The 12,850-nt window shown below is 40.5% G+C and overlaps 2 protein-coding genes across 3 annotated transcripts; one reads left to right on the top strand and one right to left on the bottom strand.

The window, feature by feature from the left end:
• Positions 1–1,025: 1,025 nt before the first annotated feature.
• On the bottom strand, positions 1,026–5,578 carry mrpl43 (mitochondrial ribosomal protein L43). Its single transcript, XM_005725865.2, has 3 exons — positions 5,316–5,578; positions 3,303–3,409; positions 1,026–1,316 (listed from the first exon to the last, which is right to left on the bottom strand). Exons 1-3 carry the CDS (start codon positions 5,444–5,446, stop codon positions 1,099–1,101), a joined length of 456 nt encoding a protein of 151 aa, XP_005725922.1. The 5' UTR covers positions 5,447–5,578; the 3' UTR covers positions 1,026–1,098.
• An 89-nt stretch (positions 5,579–5,667) lies between these two features.
• On the top strand, positions 5,668–10,823 carry twnk (twinkle mtDNA helicase). 2 transcript variants are annotated; one of them, XM_005725862.1, is made up of 7 exons: positions 5,668–5,848; positions 6,084–6,729; positions 7,060–7,762; positions 8,698–8,938; positions 9,134–9,241; positions 9,350–9,491; positions 9,966–10,823. In XM_005725862.1, the coding sequence occupies exons 2-7, from the start codon at positions 6,109–6,111 to the stop codon at positions 10,311–10,313; spliced, it is 2,163 nt and encodes a 720-aa protein (XP_005725919.1). In that variant the 5' UTR covers positions 5,668–5,848; positions 6,084–6,108; the 3' UTR covers positions 10,314–10,823. The 2 variants fall into 2 exon arrangements, with proteins under 2 accessions (XP_005725919.1, XP_005725920.1); XM_005725863.1 differs by lacking the exon at positions 5,668–5,848 and adding an exon at positions 5,874–5,940.
• The last annotated feature ends 2,027 nt before the right edge of the window (positions 10,824–12,850 follow it).

Below are 12,850 nucleotides of genomic sequence, written 5' to 3'. Positions count from 1 at the left end.
TGAGTCTAATTTAACACTGGAATGGTAATTAGAAAAGATACGTGGGAGAAAGTGAGCGAAATGAACAGCAGCATCTTCCTGCATCTCATCAGCATCCTTTGCAGTCATGTCACTCTCCCGCTCCACATAAACAGTCACATTGCCTAACCATTTCCCGTGGCCGGGGTTATAAAGTATACCATTCGCCTGCTGCACTCTTCACGTTGGCTTCATGCGAAGACTTATTTGTATTCGTCCGATGGTTTCCACTTGGTTGTATTTGTTTTTTGGAGAGCAACACTGGGGGTGAACCCTGAATGCCTTTTGCAGTCAAAAATGATGAATTCAGTAGAAGAACTGCAAAGAAAGCAACCAGTAGTTGTGCCAAAATTCAACGCCTTGTTGAATTTGAACAAATCACCCGCTGGACGAGTGTTAAGTTTTCTGTTCCTGTTACAGAGGACAGCTCACACTGAAGGTTAAAGGCTGTCCCTCAGGCCATCACACAACCATCTGTCATGTTCATTTAAGCTGTGGGATATTTAAGGACACCTTCATATCTTGTCAGTATTAAGCCGTGAAAACATTTACATTCACCCTGGAGTACAACTTAAAAAACATGTAATTCTTCTTAAGTTTTTACACTGAGCGATGCAGACAGCACAACGGCTGTGCTACTTCTTCTTCTCTCGATGTGCTGAAACCCACCTCTAAAGAAAATCTGTATTTAAACATCAACATCTGAAAGTTGTTGGGTTTTTTTTATTTCAAAGTTCCATCTGCGGCACTTATTACACAAATCTTTAAATAACCTTGAGATTTAAAAACAGTTATCTGCTCTTTAGTATGCCCGCCGACAAAGCTCTGGTGGATCCATTTAAAGTCTATTCAAATGTGGCATTTAGAGCTGGAACTGTGAGCATTTTTCCTTCAAGTGGGCTCTGCTGCAAACAGAAGGAGATGGTTAAAAAAAAAATTTAAAAAAAATCAGACAACAGTGTGGTATTATCCAGGAAAACAAATCGAAAGGAAGCCGATGCAGAAACTGTTATTCACCAGTGATTTAATTTAAATTGCAAAAATTACAAATGGAAGTTCAACATTTTCTTTCGTTAGTCCTTATTGAGAATCTGGTTTCTGTGGCCTTATGGGGCCAATAGACAGGGGCCGGTTGGTGAAAGGGTGCCACAGGCCCTGGATGCTGGGACTGTCTGTGTGGAAGGGTTTGCGAATGTGGATGATTTCCAGACCGGACTGATTGGTCAGCTTAGTCAAAAGCTCGGATATCTGCTGAGACGTTTTGCTCGTGATGGTTTCTTCCCTCACGTTGCCATTTACTGCAAAAAAGGAAAATATATGCGGCTTTTAAGAGGACACCTACAACATTAACATTAACAACAATACCTTCTACCTATGTTATACTGCCCCCTACAGTATCTAAGACTGCTTTATGGCAGTTTACTTTTCGTGCTTCTTATTAAGTAAGTAAAAATGAGACAGAACAACAGATTTTGGATATAACATTAACACAAACTGTCTGCTTCTAAAAATGTTCATTTGGATTTGGCACATGGTTTCATAGCTGGGTATTATAACAGTGAAGTTGGATGAAAAATCTACCTTATCCATACTCAAGCTTTTTGAAAATGGAGTGTTCATTAAAACTTCTGACAAAATGTTTAAAAATTAAATGAAATATTAATTTGCATATGTGACTTTTAATTTGTTTCATATGTGCTGATGAAGAAGTCTAAAATATTAATTCATCAAATATGATACAATTGGCGTGACAGGGTTAAAGACTATTACATGCCTTCTATATGAGAAGCTGGAAATAAAATATCAGTTCCCTATCTACAAAATTCTCATTTCTACAATGCTTCCAAATTTGCTGTCAGAGATCCAGGATCCAAATATTTTAGAGATTTCAAGCATCCATCATTCTATAAATGTCCTTACTGATAAAGCCACAGTACCAGATATTTACCCTAAAAATATAAAGAACCTGATTCAAGGAGTTTTCAGATAATATGAAAGAAATGTTAGAAAATATGCCTTGATGCATGCTCAATCATACAGGTAAGGAAATCCTGAGAAGATTATTATTTTTTTCTGGACGTAGTGTTTTCAGTGGGACAAACGTTTCATCACTCATCCAAGTGACTTCTTCAGTCTCAGCTGACTGCAGGTTTCCCCAACCTTATGAACAGAACATCTGCATAGCCAAATATGGAGTTTCCTCAAGTGCCAGAAGAGAAAAGGATGCCACACCGAGGATGTGGAAAGTGGGGGAAAAATTTGCCTGACAGAAAACTCACCCAAATAGTAAAAAACATCCTTGCAGGGTTAAATTTAAAGCCGAGGCAAATTCCGATAGTCGAATTGATCACAGCTACAGAAACAGCAATTCAAAACATCAACTTTGCAGATGTGGAAGCAGAGCAACTGGGGACGAAAATGTCCTCAGCATCCAACATCAACATGGGGGAGAGGAAGGCACTCACATCGCTTAGTAATAACAACATTATCATCCTTCCGGCAGACAAGGGTAGGTGCACGCTTTTGCTAAACCAGAAAGACTAACATGAGAAAATTTTGTTGCTGCACAGTGACAAAAATACTTATGAGCCCCTGAAATGAGAACCAGGTAGTTGTTACAGGAAGAGGGTGATAGACTGTCTCAAACAGTTAGAGCAAGACATCGTTATTGAGCAAACCTCATACCACAGGCTATACCCAGGAGAATCTAAACCAAGTCTGTATGGTTTACAGAAGATACATAAACAGGGTGCACCTGTAAGACCAACTGTCTGTATGATCAACTCGGTCACCTATAACATCAACAAGTTGCTGGTTTCAATTGTCAACCTATTGGTGGGCAGCTCTAAACACCACATCCAGAACACTTCGGATGGAATCAGTTAAGCCTTATCTCATCTTATTTTAGTCAGGCACATCTGTGATGGTTAGTTTGGAAGCATTTGAAAGCTTACCATCTCTAGAGAGTCATGACTAAATTCCTACGTGATTACCATTCATTTTGGTACTCATCTTTTTTATTCAGTATACTTTATCGATTACTCAGTTCAGAGTCTAGTGAGTGGAATATAATAAATGTTCTAATAAACATTCAGTTGCTCTCTATTATAATTTCATTACCTTTAAACTCCTTAACAGAAGCTTGTAATCTTAACTCCTTCTCTCTTTACTTTATATCTACATCAACAAATGATATATATTCAGAAATCTCACTGTCACTCTGCTTCACCATTGTTTCAGTAAATTTATTCAGGTCTGATTCGAACAGAGCTGTGGGCACTTACAGTATTCTGCAACTATTTTTGGTACTCTGCAGGGCTGCGGAGACACATAGACGACAGTTCCAGGGTTCTTGTTGGCATAATCCACAACTCCCTCCTCGATGAAATCCCTGAAAGAGCAGGTTAACCGGTATTACAGTTTGGTAAGGGTGACAGAGTTTTTTGTTTGTTTTTTGAGCCATACCTGCCAATTATTTTCATTACTGGTTAATAAATTATTATACTTTTGTTTAAACCACACAGTCTGAGCGTAGCTGTATAAAATGGAAAATTAAATGACAATCATATAATTTAATTTTATGCTTTCTGCTACTTTTCATTTCAAAAAGAAAAAGAAATGCATGAACAGTTAAATAACTGATAATAAAACAAACTTGGGGGGAAAAAATCTTTTCCAGATGACAGACATCACCCTGCAATTTTCAGATATGCATTTTTAAAAAAACATTTTCTTTAAAATACAATTTTAGAAGAGCACAGGATGTTTTAATTGGTTAATGTGAAGCTGTACCCTTTCACTATTATAATGCAAATGTAAAGTATTTGGCCTATTTTGTGTGTTAGCAAGCAGATAAACAGCTTAAAATGAATCAACAGAAACATTATTTTTATCTTTAGGCTACTGAAGTCACAGAACATTCAGTCATGAAGTCAGAAACTATTCTGAGCAGTGAAAAATTCTGCTGAGAGTCTGCAAATGTAACTGCTGCTAGCATCATGATGTGGCGTTTGAACAATAAAGGGCTGTTGGCGATGTCTGTCAACATCTACTGCCAGTGCTAAAAGATTCTTCTACTATGATCCCTGAATCCATATCACAGGAATGTGATGATCATCTGGCTTTCTGATTGTGTGTTACAGAAGCAGGTAGTGCATTTGAGCCTACATGCTATAATAGGAACTGCAAAAATCCTGCTTAACTGCACATTTTTGGGCCATTTCTAAAATACTCTATCAGTTACACCTTGTCATTACTGGGTTTGACCGCCTTTTGCCCTCAGAACTGGTATTATTCTTTGTGGCATAGATTCAACAAGGTGCTGGAAACATTCCTCAGAGATTTTGGTGCATATTTACATGACAGCATCACATAGTTGCTGCAGATCTGTTTGTTGTACATCCTTGTTGCAAACCTACTGCTCCTGCTACTAAAGATTAGATTGAGATCCAGTGACTGCGGAGACCATGTGAGTACAATAAATTCACTGTCATGTTAATGAAATCATATTGAGAGGATTTCAGCTCTGTGACATGACATCAGAAGGCGACTTGGGGTTCATTATCTTGCCCAAGGATACTTCGCTATGTAGACCGGAGGAGCCGGACATCAAAACACCAACTTTCTGGTCAGTTGGTGACCCGCTCTGCCTCCTGAGCTACAATTCATGATTTCATGTAGTTTACACCAAATTCTGACCCTTCCATTCAAATGTTGCATCATTTCCAATTTTCTATTGTCCAGCTTTGGTGTAGGTTCAGTTTCCTGTTCTCAGCTGAAAGGAGTGACATCAGGTGTCTTCTGCTGCTGTAGCCCATCTGCTCCAAGGTTTAACGTGCTGTGCGTTCACAGATGCTCTTATGCATCTTCAACTTTCTTCAAAATTCTGATGCTCGTTTGGACTTCATCTGGTCTTTGGCCATGTCTACATGTGATCTGTTGCTGCCATTGTGATTTGTTCACGAGATATTTGCATTAACGAGTAGTTGAAAGGGTGTTCCTAATGAAGCGGCAGATGAGCATATTGTATGCTATGACGTTATGACAAATAGATTTTTAACCTGCTGTTGGCTTACAGCATCTTTTGGATTCCTCCACAGGGAAAGACGGCTGATTAATGAAAATAATGAGGTACAAGACTAACGTCAACATAATAGACTGGGATCTAATTTAAGAATAATTACAAGATCTAAATCAATAAACCGTGTGTTAATCAGGAAACCAAGTAATCTCTTTGATTTTTTCAAGGCCGTGACTGAGAGGAACTGTCTACATAAACTATCAAGGACTTCTTTTACCTGGCTCCCAGCGAACTCTGAGCCTTTTTGGAGAAGACGATGGAGATTCGTTTTAGCTGGCAAACGTACCGACCGACGCCATTTTGAAGGACACTTCTCAAAAAACGACTCGGTGTCCCTCTGGAAGTCATCGTTAATCTGCTCTTTTTCTACTGCTGCACAAAAATAACACAGTCAAACACACTAAACGGTAACAAGGCTCTCAGAGGACAACCTGACGGGCGTGTACACAGCGCTGTCCGTCAGTAGCAAGTTCCGGAGTGAAACGCATAGCTGACATAACGGTTAACAAAAAAAGATACCTTCTAGAAGAAGACTTCTTTCGTTGACAAATTAAACGTCAAACCATTACATTTATTTTCTACTAAAAAAAATGATCACGTTAAGTATAATTTAAAAGGTAAATATGTGTTAGTCCAGCTTTCCGAATATCTAGTCTTCCGTATAGTTCACACGGACTTGTTTTGGAAACGCACCGAAAAGCCCGGGTTAGAGTGGAGCATGGGAGGAGAGGAGGACAGATATCAGAGACTGTAAGTTGTTCTTTTTCGGTCTCATGTTTTATTAAACGCCACTAACTTTTGAGTGATGCTTTCATACGCCTCCATGATAATTTTCATGTTCGGTACGTCTCCGTTTGACAAGAAAATAACGGTTTTCTGCCTCGCTGCCTCTCCTTAATTTGACTGTCTAGGTCACCCCAAAACTTTGCTGTGCTTTTCCTATATTAGGCTGCTGGTTTCTTCATGTCTTGGTGTCTTTTTGCAGGTTCAACGTGCTGACCACATAACCAATGTGGAAAGGCTTGCTGCTGAGGAGCTCCACCTGTCTCTTGCAGGTGGGAGCTCCAAGGTTTCTCCTCCAAGGATGTCTTACATCTCCATTTTTGAGACCTCTAGCAAAGAGGCTGCTTCACAGGCCATTTCCAATACCTTGGGGTACAGGCTACTTCCTGACACACACTGGGACCAGAGGTTATAAAAAAGACACCAAATCTACTTTAGAGTTCCCTGTGACCCCAGTCACAGTCACAGACATCAAACAGTATCTACGCTCCAAAGATATTCCCTTCCACGATGGTTACAGCTGCCTCCACATTCCCAGCATCTTTGTGGATTTGTCAACCAGGAAGGAGGTCTTCTCCCTGTTCATTGACAAAACCACGGGACAGTTTCTGTGCAAGGACACGCTGGTGGAGGGGAGCTGGGAGGACCTCCAGGACTGTTTGGAGGTGATGCAGAAGGACGGGGAAGAGTCCCTTAACCCTAATGTGCTTCTGGGGTATCCGGAGAGTGTGGAGGAGCAGGAGGAGAGAGAGAGGGAGCTGAGAGAGGTGCAGAGGATCTGGTCCACCTCTGTGCCACTCACTGACCTCCCAGAGGATGAAGCTCAGCTGATTAAAACCATTTTCCAGGTATTATTCTGTGTAATTTGTGATTCTTAGTTCAAAAGATGACACGAGCAGCTCATGAACAGCTTCCCCAGAGCTGTTGCCCTCACCACACATCTCCCTGCACTGATTACAAAGATCGGCAACAACTAACACACACACACATCCTCAGCTCTGTGACAAACATATGTGCACATACACAACCATTCTCATCCTCTGAGACTGCTAGTACCTGAATGTAAAGTCACTTTAAACATATATATTTATTTTGTTAAATATGGTGGTGTATGTACAAGACCTTACCTTTTCCTCTACAGTGTCATCTGGCGCAGTAATGTCAATGCTTTGTTTCAGATCACAAAGATCTCCAATGCAACCCTCAAGAAGTTTGGAGTGAGATTATTCAAGCCAACCAAAAGCCTGGTTTTCCCCTGGTTTGGTGGACCTGATTCCTCTTTAAAAGGGGTCAAGCTCCTGTCAGCTCAAAGAACAGAAACTGACAAAGTCACATATAATGAAGCTACAGTCCCAAAGTCTAACTCCTATTACAACTTGTTTGGCCTCCCTCTTGTGGGACGTCTGGACTCGGAGGTGGTGGTGACGGGTCACGAGTTTGACACGATGGCTGTGAGTCAGGCCACAGGACTCCCGAGTGTTGCTCTTCCTCGCGGGGTCAGCTGCCTTCCTCCCATCCTGCTGCCCTACCTGGAGCAGTTCAAGCGGGTGACTCTGTGGCTGGGGGGAGACATTCGCTCTTGGGAGGCGTCCAAGAGCTTTTCTCGCAAGCTGGGCATCAGGCGTTGCTCCCTTGTGCGGCCCGGTGAGTACCGGCCGTGTGCGGTGGAGGCTCTGGCCCGAGGTAAAAACTTAAGCAACATCATTAAAGCCTCGATCCCAGCGGCCCATAAGTCCATAGTGTCCTTCAAGCAGCTCAGAGAGGACGTTTATGGGGAGCTCGTCAACACAGATCAGGTGGCTGGAGTGAAGTGGTCGAGGTTTCCTGAGCTCAACAGGATTTTGAAGGGACACCGCAAGGGAGAGCTGACTGTTTTTACAGGTACTGTGTTACTAATAATGATGTTTTAAGACTCAGGAACTAATTAGTTGGGTTTTTTTAAATCCCAAGAAATCATAACCAAAATTAAGTCATTTCTTCCCTTTTTAAAAGTGGTACAAACAAAACTCATAGCATCATATAATCAATATCTTTGTGGATAATGGATTTTTCTTCCACCACTTCTAGGTAGCCAAATATCAAAGCCAATTTGTAAGCAAGCAGATTTAAATTCAGTCTTTTATTGTTCTGCTTTCGAGCCCTGAGTTTTGATCGAGTTTCACAACTCAACAACAAAACAAAAACCATACCTGATTGAAGTTTGGATGATATCTTCTTCAAGATGGTCTCATTTGTCAGTGCTGCAGCGCTTTCAAAACTGCTCCTGTTTTCCCTTTTCTGACTTCTCCAGCATTCTGGCTGTTTTTGGATCAGTCAGTGAAAGTCCCAACATGCTTCTTTATATCTGCAATTTCATCATGGAAGTTCAAACATGTGAATAAAAAATCCACTTAATGGTGTCCCAAGACCTTTGAGAGGTGTCCCATTGTGTGGCACCATGATTGCTTTGCATTAACTCAGTGAATGAAATTTTAATTGAATCATCACTGTTGCAACAGTGAAGAAGACCCACTGCATTACCTAGTTGAATTAATGCTAAAAAGCTGTAGAAGTCATGCAGCACTGCTCAAGGACCTTGAACGGGAGATAGGCTGACTTAAATTCAGTCAGCCTATCTCCCGTTTTTGATTTAAAAAAAAATCAAACCGTGTACTTTCTTTAAAGGAAGAGGATGTAAAACACTCACAGCTGGCCAAGTTTTCACTTTTCACTAAAGTGTCCGGAAGTATGATGGCTTTTTAGTTTACCAGTTTAAATATAAAGTACAAGTACTAGCTTTATTAACCCAGTACGCAATCATGATATTTCTTTACCAGGTCCTACTGGAAGTGGGAAAACCACTTTTATCAGTGAGTTGGCCCTGGACCTTTGCATGCAGGGTGTCAACACTTTGTGGGGCAGCTTTGAGATCAACAATGTCCGTCTAGCCAAGATCATGCTGACACAGTTCGCCATGCAGAGGCTGGAGGAGAACCTGGAACAGTATGATTTCTGGGCAGACAAGTTTGAAGAGCTGTCGCTTTACTTCATGACTTTCCACGGGCAGCAGAACATCAAGTAAGTCTTATTAGTACTTCAGGGATCCATTAAGTTCTTTTATTGAAGAGGTTTGCTTTGTTTTTTAACATAATCTTGATAGTTTGATCACTTGTTGTTGGAGTGTGGTTGCTCAGTCAGTAAATGTTAAATGAGTAAATAAGTTTTTTAAATGGACTAAAAGACCCTCTGACTCCTGTCCAATTTTGCCTGCAGGACAGTGCTGGACACAATGCAACATGCTGTCTACCTCTATGATATCAACCATGTCGTCATTGATAATCTGCAGTTCATGATGGGACAAGAAAACCTTTCAGTAGACAAGTAAGATAAAAAAAAAAAGTTGTTTATCTGGTGTGTGATGATGTCATGTTAGTGCTGTTATTGGTGTGTTAATGCTGTATGGAAATGCAATGTTCTCATGTACCTCAGGTTTGCAGTCCAGGACCACATTATCGGGGTTTTCAGGAAGTTTGCCACTAACAGCTCCTGTCATGTCACCCTGATCATTCATCCGAGGAAAGAAGAGGATGACCGAGAATTGCAAACGGCATCAATCTTTGGTTCTGCTAAGGTAAGGCAGCGAGAGTTTCAGTTCAGTCTGGTAGAAAATACTGAAGGAACAGTTGAAAATGACAAATTGTTGGCAGACAGATACTGTACATTTAATGTACAATGTTTAATTATCCTCTTAACATTGTCACAGTCACCAGTGACCTGGTCAGCAAAAATGTACCCTATTTGTGGGTATTTCCCCTATCTGGCATTCGCAAATTAAAATATTTTAACAGGAGAACTAAAAGGGCCAAAATAGAATCACTGCATCGATAGGTTGTTATTGTGAGAGTAATAATAATTTTGTTCATACTCATCAAAATAGCATGGGTATCATTCTATTTTGATTCTTAAAAAACATTAAAAACATTTTAATAAATAAGCACATCTCTTGACTTGCTGTTTCAATAAAATGCATATACGCTTGCTCTCTTCGCAAATCTGCAGTTTTCCAATTTAAGTAAGACACGTCTTGACTTTTAACTCCTTCCAGGCCAGCCAAGAGGCCGACAACGTCCTCATACTGCAGGAAAAGAAGCTGGTGACGTGTCCTGGCCGCAGATCCCTGCAAGTGACCAAGAACCGCTTTGATGGAGACGTGGGCATCTTCCCTCTGGACTTCATCAAGTCTTCGCTGACTTTTTCCACTCCCATCAAAGGAAAACACAAGCTGAGGAAGGTCAACACTAAGCCGGAAAACGAGGAGGAGGACGAGGCCACTGCATTGGCGTCAAAGAAGGAGGAGGTTAAAAAAGACAAGGTAGAGAAAGTGAAAGGAAACACAAAGACTCCACGAACTGTTAAAAGTCCTGCAAATGGAAACGGAGCCATTCAGAAGTGAACTTTCAGAGTATTCTCTCCGTTGATCAGGGATTTGAATGTTAAACCTCAACCAGACTCTTTGTATGAAAGATAATGTTCGACAGTTGTATGTCAATAACAGGAGGTTCAGCAAAGCTAAATACAAGTACATAAATATGAACATGCATATGAAATGTATGAATTAACATCCCTGAATCCAGAATATGCCAGGTAGTGAAAACGTGTTTCATCGTGGAATGAAGTACGTTACAGACAGAATGTGAAATAATGACAGCAAAGTGTTAAACTAGTCTTCAAAGCTTTTCTGTTCAATGTAGTAAGACTGAATTTGTTAAGTGTTGTTTAACCTATTGAAATAATAATGTGACGCCAGGAACTACTGATTAAATAGGGATGGTAACACTATCACTGTCTGCTTAGAGGCATAATACAAACCCCTGCACATTACCACAGTGTGTTCTCTACTGACTTTTTGTACAACAATGATTTGTTGCTTTTTATAATAAACCCCCCCCCCAACAACTTCTAATGCAGATTGTGATTGCGTTTTCTATCTATGGTCACCAGGGGGCGTTGTGTGCTAAGAGACTGGAGTTTAGTTAACTTCAGATAATTGTTGAGCAGCAAATATCAGCCGTCCTATTTCCAAATGGCAGTGATCACTGGCTACAGACATATGTGTTCGTTTAGTTTCGTCTCTCGGCTACAGCAGCGACTGCCTTAACAACTTGCTAACGATTTGTTCCATATGTCTGATTTATAAATGACTACAAGCGTGACAAAGCTCAGTTATGCACATTAGGAAAAATGTAGTTTAATTCTGCACTCTTTGGTTAAGCAGCAAGCTGTGTACCCCTCTTTCCTTGCTGTTTGACTGAGTTTCAGAGTTTGTTTGTTCCCTTTTATCCTCCTGTGAGTCTGCCTTTTGAATAATGATAATTAAGTTCAAATACCACGTATGGAAGGGAAGAGTACTAAAGGTTTTAGCACACTTGCCTGTTAATTACCCTTCATTGTCCAACCTTGGCCTTCTCCAATGTCACACCACACAATGCATTATTTAGAGTGGGTGACTTTAAATAAATGCAAAGTGTTTTTAAAACATCTTCCTATGAATATTTCATGGGTAAAGTCAACTACCCTGCCTCAGTTGCACTGGTGTGGGGTTACGAGTAGAATCAGCAGCTCTCAGAAGTGAAGAAAGTCTGCATTGCGCTGTGTCGTGGGCTGCTGCAGGACGTATTGATGGCTGAAGTGTCGCACTTTATCACAGTCACTGCAAACCCATATAAATTTCAGGTTTATGATTTAAAGGGTTAGTGGTTCAATGTGGGAATATGAAAGTGCCTGTGTGTTTTATACCAGGGCCTTTGGTGATTTGCAACCTTGAAATATGCACTGAATAAATCAAGTGTCACTGTGGGAATGACACAAGTGTAAAATCAAGGACCAAAGGTGCCAAAATGGGAAAAAAAACTAACTACTGAATAATTAAAAAATCCAATTTAATGCACTAGATACATAGATACAAGTTATAGAATATTTTCTTTTCTGTTATTTCGTATTTCTGTATTTTCTTTTACAGTTCCTTTATGTTTCAATATAAAACGAGCTGGCCAACACCAAAGGCAAACACGGTCCTGTGAAAACATTTGGTCTCACAGATGGCCTCACATTTGATTCTAGAATACTTTGGTATATAGAGGAATTCATAGTCCACTCAGTGACTACAAAGTGCCCTGTAGCTGCAAAACAAGCCTGAATCATCAACCCTCCTTTGCTGTGCTTTGACAGTTGAGCTGTTTGTGCTGATAATGCTGTGCATTGTGGCCAACATCTCCACTTTGGTCTCATCTGTCCACGGGACATTGTTCCAGAGGTCCTGTGGATTATACAGATGCAGGTTTGCAAACAAAAACCAGCCATGAGAGAAGCGGCTTCTTCTCGGTGACACTTCCAAACATGTCGTGCTGTTCAGTCTTTTTCTAATTGTGCAGTCATGAACTTTAACGTTTAGCATGCTAACTGAGATCTATAGAGTCGGTGGTGTAACTCTTGTACTTTGTCTTTGTGTTAGACTGTTTGAAACTGGAGTGAATTTGCTGGAAAGTCCACTCCTCAGGTGATTGTGGCATAAACTTGACTGATTGACTGACTGCTTTGGTCCTCCATATGTAACACCTTAGGATTATGGGAATGTTGAGGCAGTCTTTGCACTCCAGATGCATAGCTTTGCTATGACTTATGAAATATCAATCTAACCTGAATGTCATATATATGTATAACAACATGCCTACTTTGTCTTCAAAATCTTTCAAACCAAGTGCCTGAATTACTCAAAATGCAACTCAGCTGTTGAGAGTTTCCTTTTTTCTTACTAAACAAACAATTTCCCACGTGTGGGACTAATAAAGGTTATCTTATCTTATCTTATCTTATCTTATTCCTTTAAAACCTGTACAAACTCTGGAGCAGGAAAAGGGTTTTGTACAGCTTTTTACTTTTAGTAAAAATGAGTGAAGTTGCTCTTTAGTACTTTTGTCCTGTTGTTTGCCT

Source organism: Pundamilia nyererei, unplaced genomic scaffold, assembly GCF_000239375.1.
Source record: "Pundamilia nyererei isolate P.nyererei 1_Seehausen unplaced genomic scaffold, PunNye1.0 scaffold00017, whole genome shotgun sequence".
Classification (NCBI taxonomy): Eukaryota; Metazoa; Chordata; class Actinopteri; order Cichliformes; family Cichlidae; genus Pundamilia; species Pundamilia nyererei.
This window is presented reverse-complemented; position numbering and strand designations above follow the sequence as displayed.